The sequence below is a fragment of the Sabethes cyaneus genome, chromosome 2 (genome assembly GCF_943734655.1).
Source record: "Sabethes cyaneus chromosome 2, idSabCyanKW18_F2, whole genome shotgun sequence".
Classification (NCBI taxonomy): Eukaryota; Metazoa; Arthropoda; class Insecta; order Diptera; family Culicidae; genus Sabethes; species Sabethes cyaneus.
In genome coordinates, this window is record NC_071354.1 from 104,339,009 (window position 1) to 104,351,829 (window position 12,821).

The window sequence follows — 12,821 nt, forward strand, 5'->3', positions numbered from 1 at the left end:
CCTGGTGATCCGAAGTACCTTTTTCCCGCGCAAGGATATCCACAAAGCCACCTGGAGATCACCTGACCAACGTACAATGAACCAAATTGACCACGTTCTCATAGAGGGCCGGTTCTTCTCTAACATCACGAACGTACGCTCCCGTCGGGGTGCGGATATTGATTCTGACCATTACCTAGTAGCAGTACATGTGCGCTCAAAGCTGTCCACCGTATACCGGACACGTCAAAGCCGCCCTCCTCGGCTGAACATCAGGCAGCTAGATAACCCACAAGCTGCCGAGAACTACGCGCGAGTACTGAATGAGGCACTGCCTTCTTCCGAGGAGTTAGGTGCTTCAAACCTCGAAGACGGTTGGGGCAGAATACGCTCGGCCATCGGAGAGGCCGCTACCGCGGCACTAGGTATTGAGCCTCGGAGTACACAAAATGATTGGTTTGATGGGGAATGCCAACAAGCGGTGGAGGAGAAAAAAAATGCTTGGAAAAATTATCTAAGTATTGCCACTAGAGAGAACCTGGCCAAGTACCGACGAGCTAGGAACCAGTTGACCACGATCCTGAGGAGAAAAAAGCGCCAAAAGGAGGACAGAGATCGTGAAGAATTAGAGCAACTATTCCGAGCTAGTGACACGCGCAAGTTTTATGAGAAGGTGAACCAAACTCGAAAGGGCTACACACCGAAACCTGACATGTGTAGGGACGAGGGAGGGAATCTAATTACAAACGAGCGCGAGGTGGTCGACAGGTGGAAGCAGTTCTTCGATGAACACCTCAATGGCGAAGTCGCAGAAGGAGGCGGAACGGAAATTAACCTAGGAGCGCCCATGGAAGATAGTGATGTCCTAGCACCTGATCTCCAAGAAGTCAAACGAGAAATCAGGCTGCTGAAGACCAATAAAGCCGCTGGGAAGGACCGCCTACCGGCAGAGCTTTATAAACATGGCGGGGAAACGCTAGCAAAGGCTCTACACTGGGTTATTTCGAGGATTTGGGAGGAGGAAAAGCTACCGGAGGAATGGATGGCAGGAGTGGTTTGTCCCATCTACAAAAAGGGTGATCGGCTAGACTGCTGCAACTATCGTGGTATTACGCTGGTAAACGCCGCCTACAAGGTACTCTCCCAGATCCTGTTACGCCGGCTGTCACCGATAGCACAAGGTTTCGTAGGGAATTATCAGGCGGGTTTCATGGGGGCTCGCGCAACTACGGACCAAATGTTTACTATCCGACAGATCTTGCAGAAATGTCGGGAGTACAACGTGCCCACGCATCACATCTTTATCGATTTCAAAGCAGCATACGATACAGTCGATCGAGACAAGCTATGGCAGATAATGCACGAATACGGTTTTCCGGACAAACTGACGCGACTGATCAGAGCTACATTGGATCGAGTGATGTGTTTCGTACGCATCTCTGGGACACTCTCGAGTCCCTTCGAGACGCGACGAGGGTTGAGACAAGGTGACGGTCTATCCTGCATGCTGTTCAACATCGCTCTTGAGGGGGTGATCCGACGAGCGGGCATTGAAACGAGAGGCACGATTTTTACCAAGAGTAGCCAACTTCTAGGCTTTGCAGATGACTTCGATATCATTGCCAGGAACTTTGCGACGGCGGAGGCAATCTACGCCAGACTGAAAGCGGAGTCTAGGAGAATTGGGCTAAAAATAAATGCGTCGAAGACCAAATACATGAAAGGAAGAGGCTCAAAGGAAACAAATGCGCGCCTCCCGCGGACGGTAACCGTTGACGGCGACGAACTAGAAGTGGTAGAAGAGTTCGTGTATTTGGGATCGCTGGTGACCGCGGACAACAACACTAGTAAGGAGATCCAGCGGCGCATCCAAGCGGGAAATCGGGCCTACTTTGCCCTTCGTAAAACGCTGCGATCAGGAAGCATACGCTGCCGCACGAAGCTAACAATGTACAAAACCATTATTAGACCGGTAGTTCTTTATGGACTTGAAGCCGTGACGCTGCTTACGGAGGACATACGCGCCCTTGCCGTGTTTGAGCGGAAAGTGCTGCGGACGATATTTGGCGGAGTACAAACTGAAAGCGGAGAGTGGCGGAGGCGTATGAATCACGAGCTACAGGCACTGCTTGGAGAGACTCCCATCGTACATCTAGCGAAAGTTAGCAGGCTACGGTGGGCCGGACACGTCGTAAGGATGCCGGACGACAGTGCGACGAAAACGGTCCTCTTCAACAACCCCACCGGCACCAGGAACAGGGGGGCCCAACGTGCACGATGGCTCGACCAGGTCGAAAGCGATTTGCGACTTCTGAGACGGCTAGGAAATTGGCGACGAGTGGCCCAAGACCGAGTTGAATGGAGACGAGTGCTTGAAACAGCACGAGCCACCCCGGCTCTATGCTGCTGAAGAAGAAGAAGAATGTCAAATCGAAGTGAACAATAAGTTGTTTTGCAGTCGTGCGTGCCTTCATATACAATTCATGACTGTGAATTATAAAGGAGTATAGACGATTGCAGTGTTTGATTATATCTTAATCATATATTCAGAAGTATTTAGTTGCGTGTTATAAAAACTACGCAAAATAGGATTACAAATATTTGTCAAAATTTTCGCACGTATATCGCCTCCACTTTGGTACATATATGTTCTTACATGGCGTGAAATATAACTTTTTAGTTCAGATATGATTTCGTATATCTCAGTTGCAATCGAGATATATAAACCAAATGGTTTACTGGGTCTTCCCTACACGCATCCTCGTTCCCTTCATTGCAAATTCCATTACAATGGACCGGAACTCACATTCCCTTCATTGTAAAATACTTCAACGGACCGGAATTAATATTCCCTTCGTTTGTTGTTGCACTTTCAGTGGATTGGAAGCATGCACTTTTTTAGCGAACTGGAAATCAAATTTCCCTTCGCTTTAATATTAGGCGGATCGGAACTCAATTTCCCTGCACCATATTCCAGCAGACGCAGACCGGAATCATTATTCCCTATACTAGCCATAATACCAACTTCATAGTTGAGCAAGAATTAGTTTCCATTTCTCTACATTACTTCAGAGTAATGGACCAGAAATGGAAATTACAAAATGTCACAACACAAATTTTTAAAGAATAATGGTTTTATCCTCTCTTTTTCAAAATTTCTGAGTTTTTCAATCCTCGTCGCCAATGTAGTGCTTGATGAAAGTACGGCTACTCTTGATCAGTGTTTGGAGTAAAGTGACACTTATCATTCTCTCGCCAACTATCCTGCTTCGCCTACTCACTACACCCATATGGAGCGTTCGGATGGATTCCGCCCAATTAAGAAATATCGGGCAATTGTCAAACAGAAGCTGAAGAAAAGTGGAATAAGGTGACGCGGGATGGAGCAGAGATGAAGAAATAATGTAACAAAATGACCACTCAGGTTAGCCAATAGAGATTCCAAAATAAGAGTTCGAGAAGTTCAAGATTTCATCAAAACCAAATCGGAATAGTTTTCTCGCTATTTTTTCCTAAAGTGCAATAAATGACCTTCATTTTAAGTACTCAACATTTTTGTTTCATTAACATGGTTCCGAGAATGATTCATTTTGCATACAGATATTAAATGACCCAGGCTTTATTATCTACATTTACACCATCAGTAAGCATACCCAGGTAACCAATAAGCATTTCTAATGCAATTTAAATGCAAACCAATAAGCATTTAAGTTGCCCTAAATACTACTTAAACGCTATTTTGGCAAAATAAGCGGCTACTTTACTGCTGGCCCTCTTTTAGTGCTGACAATACCTATTTTCAGCTTGTTATCGACAAGAAGAATTCAAATAGAATTGTGGATGCCACTTTATAGCAGTTATGAAGGCAGATAAACCTGCAGTATAAAACGCCAGGGATGCTAATACACGATTGATTTACTGCTTATACTAATGCTTATTGGTTACCTGGGCATAATATCATATTGCTAACCTCCATGTTTTACCCTTGATACCCTTAAACGCCTGTTTATTCGCATAAATTGGTATATACGTTTTTCAGATGAAATAAACTTGCAATACATAAGTTTTTCGGCCTATAATTTAAATAACGTAATAACGTATTATAATTTCCCATTTATTGGGAATGAAAACATGGGCAATAATCGTGGTAAATCTCTTTTATTATTCTTTGTAAGTCAAAACATTTCTAACTGTTCTAAAATATTCTATGATATACAAATATTATATCCTGCCTCATCAAAACACATATTAAATTTCGACAAACATTCACTATCATATTTCGGCCATACCAAAAATTCAAAACGAAGACTGAAAGCAGCAATAGGCTGAAATAACCCTCGCTTACACTATTTTCTATGTATCACAATCTGATCTCCTACCTTGAAAGTTGACCACATAGAGATGTGAAATGCGTGACCTATAGGAGAAAGTATGCTAAACGCAGAAAGAGCTTAATTATGAATCATTAAGAAAAGTTGTATACTTTCGCCACAGTTATTTGCATAATATGTCAGATGAACATCGATCAATTGTATAACATTAGAATGGTCATCTCCGTCTCAAGTTAGGACTGATTTTTTAACCTATTGATGACTCTGTTACTGATAACCTTACGGAGTGTATACGGTAATTCATAATGAATACACCGAATGTCGAGAGGAAGAAAACTGGAATATGAACTACACGAGAAATAGGAAATCACTAGCACGGTGCAAATCAGTCATCTCCCGTTCGCGTAGTGAGCTAACCGTTTCTGCTCGGTCGTAAAAAAATTTTCAACAATCTTAGCAATGAAAACAACCGCAGTATACTTAATTGTTTACGGTGTGATATTAGGAATTACCTATAGTCATGGCTACACATACATTCAACCGAATGCAGTGAACGAGGGTATAATACATTACGACTGCAGGACCTTAAGAATACAGAACCGTCGCCGAACGTTATTGTTTAAACTTAGCCAAAATCGCCGTGGCTTTTATATGGACATTAACGTTGTTTTGGTTCAAAATGAATGCCCAAAACAGCCTACCGAGTTAGATTGAGAAATTTCGTTATGCAGGCTTTGACAGAAGACATCTGGCCAACTAAGTGTAAAAAGTGTCTTGATAACTCTGTATTCTACGGTCCTAGCAGATGCGTCAAAATCGGTCATCACCATTTAAATACTACCTTGACCCATTTACGAACAGATTTCCCTGGAGAGTGCTACGACGCGAACACGAAGATTCACTTTAAGCCAGGCGAAACCCGCCAACGACCTGGTCTCTGCGAGACTATGACGTGTGGACGTGATAATTCGATTGTCTACTATGGGTAAATATTACTTTGCATTTTATAGTCGATCGTCGGGATTCACACTAGCAGGGAACGGTGACGTTGGAAAACAAATTAAAATATTCAACCATATGCGATCGCCTATTTACGAAACTCTTTTGTTGCTATTCAGATATTTTTGGCAATGATGTTTGTTGTGTTTGAGTGTTATTAATATATTTCACATGATTTTTTAGTTTTTGAAATAAATTTAAAAGTAGCTTATTTGGCTAATTATCCTGTTTTTATTTTTTTTATAGTCACTTTAACAGCATGGGTCATTCGTGACTTCTGCGGGGTTGAGATTTGAACCTAGGTCCTCGGCGTGAATGTTAAACACTACGCTGGGACTGACCCCTTAATTATCCTAATTTATTGGAAAAGTTATTGTTTATTTTGATCTAATATTGTTTTGGTTGCAAATGTTAAAAAATGCATTCCATCGCTTTCCGTCAGCAATTGCTGGGAAGTGTTAATGTTTTTCTACAATTTAAAATCTAGGGATAACAAATATCTTACTATCTACATCATTATCATCAAAAAAATATTCGTGCGTTGCTGACAATGACTCACCTATAAAAACAAGCTCTATCAACATGTTTACTTAACTTGTTTTTATTTCCATACTACTATGCTACGAGAATAGCAACAAAACAGTTCGGCACAATACAGATATCAAGCACAATCTGATTATCAACAAAACAATGTAATTTTTGAATGATAGTTTTACTACTCAAGCAATGCAGTATTACTAAAATAATTACAAGCGATACTATTTACACATGCTAAACGTTAGAAGTAAATTAAACTTTTAGTTACAGCAAGCAGAACGTAATAAGCTTTTATCATTGTAGATGTGGCGTAGCCATAATGGACGATCCTAATTGCACAAAAATTGAGCAGGACTTCAGTAAAAGCCATCCTGACTGCTGCGTCAAGTATAAATGCGAAATTGAAGGAAAAATATTTTATTTTTAGTTTTATAAAACAGTTTTGTATACAAAAAAAATAAAGATAATACTAAATAACCTGTTATGAAAGCCTCTTCGTTACACCGAGCCAACTAACAAAACATTTCAGGCATTCGTGAGATTTCATCAATACCAAAGAAACTTTGGTCCCAGCCAAACACGACGTTTGTGAAAAAGTTTGTGAATTAGGGTACGGGTGGGTATTTCCAGCCCATTAAGCGGTAGCCTAAACAATATTCAGTAACTACGTTGAAACTATATTTATTCGAGACAAGATTTTTATACCAGTTGATAGCAGGGCCCGGCATCGTCGAAACAAATAAATGAAACTGACGTTCTCTTACATTCGCTTCTTACATGAAGTGACCTGCTTCACTTGTTGAACAGAACGTTTCAACCAAGCTTCAGTTGAAGTTGGAAGCTGTTTCAATTGACGACGGCAGAAAGTCAGGCACGATTTGTCGACGTTGACAAGGTTAACTTTAATATGCGTTGCATTGTAGGAAATGTTACTCAAATTCAATTTATTTGCATTCATAATTGCTGGCCTTTTTCTGAATATTTGATAGAAAAGTACAAATGAAAAGTTGAAACGGATAGTCATGACGAAATGAAATCCGGTTCGCTGACGCTGACTGAAGCCAGCTTGAAACTGAAGCGGTGCTGCTTCTGTTGAAACCGAAGCTTCACTACTTCATTGTTGAGTGACGCTATGCAATTGAAGGTGACGTTGTAGGGCCCTGGTTGATAGAATAATATTTACTGAATATCGGCGTGTATTTTGGTCTTAATAAAACGCTACTGAATTTGAGTTATAGTCGCGAGAAATGATGAAGTCGCAGCGGCTAAATTGAGCCCACTTTCAATAGTGGTGTCTGTGTTTTTTAAATCCGACAGGCTGAAATAGCTAGCACAGCGATTAAATGCTTTTCAAAAACAGATCAAAAGAGACAAGAAAAGAGAGACCGACGGATAACTTCTCGCTATTGTCTACATTCCGGGCTCATTGAAGATAATTAGTTTTGCAGTGACAACAGCTTGCTGCTGGCGCTAGTGTATCACTGAATCGTTCATGTACACTAGCGCCAGTTGTCACTCAAATACCAGATATGTCAGCACATATATTGGTAGTAGTATAAATAACACGCCATACAAAAAAGCAAAGCCATGGGTTTATACCGTCTTTAGACATTACCCTTCTTTATCGACAGACTTCGCAGCCGGCTGTTAGAGTACAGGAAAATTACGGGGCCAGTGCAACAATCCTACTGACTCTAACTAGCAAGCACCGCCTAGCCGAGATTCGAACATAAGACGACTGGCTTTTAGACCAGCGGCGTACCTCGAAGCTAACTGGGCGGCTACGCACCATACGCTGGAATTAAAACCAAAATACTGCTAATGGCTAGTGAATGAAAATTGATTTATATTTTCATATCAGAGGGGAATTTATGTGTTCTTCCGTGATAAAAAGAAGTAGAATTGTTCTGTGATAGCATATTCACAGCTGTTTAGTTTCTAGAATAAGCAAACGTGATCATAATTGTGTGTTTTACAAACAATCATAAAGAGCGGATACGCGTAAGCGATCGCTGCTAGTTCTTTCAGCCTGGCTACGTGCTAGTGGAAAAACAGTGGTTTTGATGTTTATTGAATAAAATTAAGCAAACTATTTACATTCTTATGAAAATAGTTATAACACATTAAAGCCTATTGTGGTATCGATAAGTTTATAAAAGGGGAATTTACCTCAGTGTAGAATAACAATAAAGACGGGCAGTGGCAACCGTAAAAGTGGTGTTATTATTATATGAAATAAGGAAAGAATTGACTACTGAAATACGAAAATATCACACCTATGAGTGCTACATTCGTTTCAGTATTGTTATATAGCGGCAAAGTTTTTATTTGGGAAAGTGTAGCCAAAAAAGGTAATGTATGCCGAAATTAGTAGCGTGATGGGAATACCCTCCTGTACTCTATGTTTTTTTATTAAGGGGACTTTTACTTTAACCGCGGTATCTCGTGTGTTTTGTGGAGCCAAATGTTTTCTGATATGAATGCTACTGTGCCGAGCTACTGTGAAACTGGCTGAAATTAACTATCATGGAAATTGGGTGCTAAAGCCCTATGTCGTTTTTATCTTGAATCGATGAGGTTAGGGTTGAGAACACATATTTTGATATTCAATTTTATATTTTTAGGCTATTGCCGTTAAAAACCTTTTTTTTAATTTTGTGAAATTTTGAACAAAAAATAAACATTTGGGCAACCTTATATAGACAAACTATAGTTGTGCATGGTTGTGTCAAGCGGTGTCTAGACAATACGAATTATAAAAAGAAACCATAGTATATCTTGAAATGTCACGGAAAACTTTTTGTTTACCTTCACGCTCATGTGATAGTGTGTCAAAAAGTCAAAAGTTGCAGTCAGGAAATGGCTTGGCAATCGCGACCTAAAACATTTTCTGAGTTTACAGCTCATTTTCCGGTTCCGGTCATCGCAGTTTAATTAAGGCCTTTGTCAAAATCAGCAATAAGCGTAGTGACTGCACTTGGTCACAGCGTGGATGGCTTCAGTTTTCGGATGCAACACCCGCCATCGAGATGCGACCGTGTTTGGTTAGAAACGCAAAGAAATTTTTGGTCTGCCGTTCGCCCTACTGCTGATTCACATCGGAGTAGCAGAACATACCAATCTGATTGATAATACGGTGCCAGTTTCGGTTGGCGTTTTTTTTTTTCATACTGTTCTGCGGGGTCGATTGTATCGAGATTATACTGTTGGCCATCAGTTTGACATCGTTTAGTCATTCTTAGCGCAAACTAGATTTGGACAAAGTCTAGCACCGTGAATCGATAGATTAGAATACATTGCCCGAATCAAAACTTTTATCCGATAACTAGTACAAATTTGATGTTTCGCTTCCTCACGACCAGCAAAACGCAGACAAGCACAAGAGACAACTGCGAAGCTGTAACTGTCAAAACGATCAACTGCTCTAATGTCAAACCAGAGTTGCCAGTGAGAAAAAGTTATCATTGTTGCCAGAAACGTGTTATTTTCGTTATGTCAAGGAAGATCTCTAATGTCAAGGGAGAATAAATTACAATATCTTTGTTTTTTAATTTTTTAGTGCTCTGCATCTTTTCAAAAAAGAAAAAACTATACTCTGGTAGTCATAATGGGAAGCTTTATCGTTTCTTCTAAAAAAATCGTCTTTTTATCACAAATTTTAGGACCCAATTGGACCGACAATCAGTGGAAAAGTCGCCAAGTAATCTGGCAAGTTGCAGAAAAACATCACCAACAGACAAGCTGTGCTCGTCATGAGCTATTCGTCATCAATTCGTTAAGCGTTTCGACACTTGCAAGTCAGCTTCAACCTGATCGAACCAGTAGCACGTTGTTTTTTTCGTTCCTGGTGTGCTGATCGTGCATCCTTGCAACATGGCCAGCCGACAGGTATACGATGGGAATCTCTCTCCGTCTTCAGTTTGTGCGTCCAAACACCTTTCGTTCGAATACGTAGAATACGAATACGTAGAGGACTACCGCTCTGATTAGCATTTTGTACATCATCAGCTTTGCGAGGCGGTGTCCCCTCCTTGATGGAAACATCTTGCGGAAGGAACATTAAACATTAAAAACAAACATTAAAAAAAAATTAATGCAGAATAACAATACACCAAGCTAAAACTGTAGCACAAGTATATTTTTGATGAGTGCGCAATATAACCGACATCGTTTTCTATTTCTCACAGTCTGTGAAGATTCTCAACTATGTAGCTCTCTGTTACTCGGAACATTCGGCATGGACAAAAGCGACGAAATAAGGACATGGTATGGAGTCTTGGTACCTGGAACTGCAGATCGTTAAATTTCGTTGGTGGCGACAAGCTGCTCGATCAGTTAGAGCCCCGAAAATTTGACATCGTAGCACTGTAGGATATCTGTCGCAAAGGCGAGAAGGTGTGGAGGATCCGTGGTGGTAAAACCCAATTTTTTGCAGAGCGATGGAGCGACCAACGAGCTGGGAACGGTCTTCGTAGTGTTGGGCAAAATGCAGGATCGCGTAATGGACTGGAAAGTGATCAAGGACAGGATGTGCGTGTTGAGGATAAAAGCCCGTTTCTTCAACTACACCATCATAGACGTACATTGTCCATACGAAGGTAGACCCGACGAGGAGTAGGGAGCGTTTTATTCCCAGCTAGAATGAAACGTACGAGTACGACAGCTGCTCACGACAGGACATCAAGATCGTCATCGGGGATATTCCCAGGTCGGCAGGGAAGCAATGTATAGACCGGTGATCGGGCCCCATAGCCTGCACACCGACACGAACGACAACGGCCAGCGATGCATCAACTTTGCAGCTTTCCGAGACTTGGTGATCAGAGGCACTTTCTTTTCCCACAAAGATATCCACAAAGCCACCTGGAGATCACCTGACCAACGAACTTTGAATCAAGTCGACCATATTCTCATCGAGGGCCGGTTTTTCTCGAACATCACCAACGTGAAAACGGATGGAGTATAGCAACGGTAGTTGACCTCGAAGTGCCTACAAACGACAACGTGCCGGCTACCGATCTCGAAGAGAACCTGCGAGAAATTCGTCAGCTGAAGAATAGGATTACCGGTCTAATTAGCGCTTTATGCATCGTCAGTTTTGAGCGGCGTATGCTCCTTGATCGAATCGTCTTGCGGAGGGAAAAGTAGGCTCGATGCGAGAGTGCCAGAAGCTATGCAATCTTTAAAAATCCTATAAAACTTTCTTTTCAACAGCAAACTAGTTAGCAGAAATCATATTATACGCAAACTCTTGATAACCATTAGAAAGTTACTTGTGTTACATGAATACTTAGCTAAATAAATTAATTATTTAATTCGAAAAAAAATTCTGTAACATAAGCATTAAATATATTTCTTAAACAAATGGTTTTCTATTATGCAGAAAACCTTGGCCTTCTTCAAGAGGCGAGTGAACCTCTTAGGTTTAAAACTTCTCTAATAAAAAAAATTGTCCCCCAAAATGAAAATCCTGGCTTCGTCACTGATGATAGATGGCATGTAGCATGGCTCATAACTGCAGAAAACTAACTTATGTGACAATAGTTTATACTTACTTGAAAATTGGGCAATTTGGCAAAAATTAGATACATTATAAAAAAGTTACAATTGAATGACTTAATGAACCTAATTAACCTCATCCTCATCCAACTACTGTTAATTTCTAAAGTGTAAATGTTTGAAAAAATAGTTCAACAGCAGTTGGGTGGGTTGCAAAGAAAACATATCCCAGATAATAGAGTCCAAAGTTTTTGTACGCTACCATAAATCTAAGTAAAGTTTCGAAATTTTCAATCGTGTCTTTTGTTATTAACGCTGCAAATCAGAATTTAGTTTTCTTTATTATCTCAGGACATGTTACTTTGTGTTTTGTTGGTGCGATTTGTTTTTCCAGGAAGTCAAAGGCCTAGAAGCTTAGATGATCGTCACCACTATAACGGCAGTTTATTTCGAATCCGTTAGATATTTATTGCTGTACTATTACATATCAATTTACATTCACATCTTGAAGTAACAGCAATAGAAACTTGTCTAACCAGAATGCAGTGAGTGTCCATATAAGCAGGTCAATAATAAAAGAATATCGATCGGACGTAATCAGTTTTGTTATATACTAAAATTTGTTGACAATTATCATACTCGCCCGTGAATCGCTGGGACAAGTTTTCCACCCACAATAACACTAAGCGTGATATAAAACATGCAGTGTGTGAACCGGTAATCTTAGTTTCATCTTGTTTACCAAGCGTTCAAGTCAGAGCGGTAGGTTGCGCAGAGTGCTGTCTTCTCTTCCGTCAACTATGAAGGCGTTTGGAGTGATCTTGTTGATCTTCTGTTTAGTGGCTTCTTCAATAGCAGCGGTTGCAGTGCTACAGAATGCAACGCATCCCGGTGAGAAACTAGTGTTCTGAATAAATGTTTGCATAAACAAATCGTTGACAAACTTATCACCACCAACTAGATCACCCGAAAAGGTGTTACGATGAAGGATCTAAAATTGTACTGGAGCCCGGCGAAACTAAAACAATCCCAATGACATGTACGGAAATCTTTTGTTCGGAAAATTTGTCGTTAACATACACAAGGTAAATGAAACGTAGTGTGCACAATTTTCAATAATTCAATTCGTTTTCAGCTGTGGGATTGCAGTGAACAACGATCCCAAATGCGAGGAAATCGAACCTGATTTGAGTAAAGATCATCCGGAATGCTGCATAAAATACAAGTGCGTGGTCGACGGAAAAATTACATATATGTAAAATTGTGTTCAAAAAATTTTTTACGCTATTATATTTTACTAATTCCAAGCCATGCACCTTTTTTTTAATTTTCCAATCCAATCTAATTTAATCTCCGATCTCCGATTAACAGCCGATTCTTGAAAGTAACATGTAAATGACGATTATTTGAATCTATCATTTTTCTTATCAACAGCCAGACCGTAGCGTGTACCGCAGAAAGAATTTCAAGGAATCG

General features: G+C 40.6%; 2 protein-coding genes across 2 annotated transcripts; both read left to right on the forward strand.

Moving 5' to 3' along the window:
- The first annotated feature begins 4,737 nt into the window (after positions 1 to 4,737).
- Positions 4,738 to 6,308, forward strand: LOC128738226 (uncharacterized). The gene is made up of 3 exons (XM_053833210.1): positions 4,738 to 4,869; positions 5,172 to 5,295; positions 6,150 to 6,308. The coding sequence occupies exons 1-3, from the start codon at positions 4,770 to 4,772 to the stop codon at positions 6,271 to 6,273; spliced, it is 348 nt and encodes a 115-aa protein (XP_053689185.1). The 5' UTR covers positions 4,738 to 4,769; the 3' UTR covers positions 6,274 to 6,308.
- Positions 6,309 to 12,145: 5,837 nt separating this feature from the next.
- LOC128735801 (uncharacterized) lies at positions 12,146 to 12,604 on the forward strand. Its single transcript, XM_053830286.1, has 3 exons — positions 12,146 to 12,236; positions 12,307 to 12,430; positions 12,481 to 12,604. Exons 1-3 carry the CDS (start codon positions 12,146 to 12,148, stop codon positions 12,602 to 12,604), a joined length of 339 nt encoding a protein of 112 aa, XP_053686261.1.
- Positions 12,605 to 12,821: the final 217 nt, after the last annotated feature.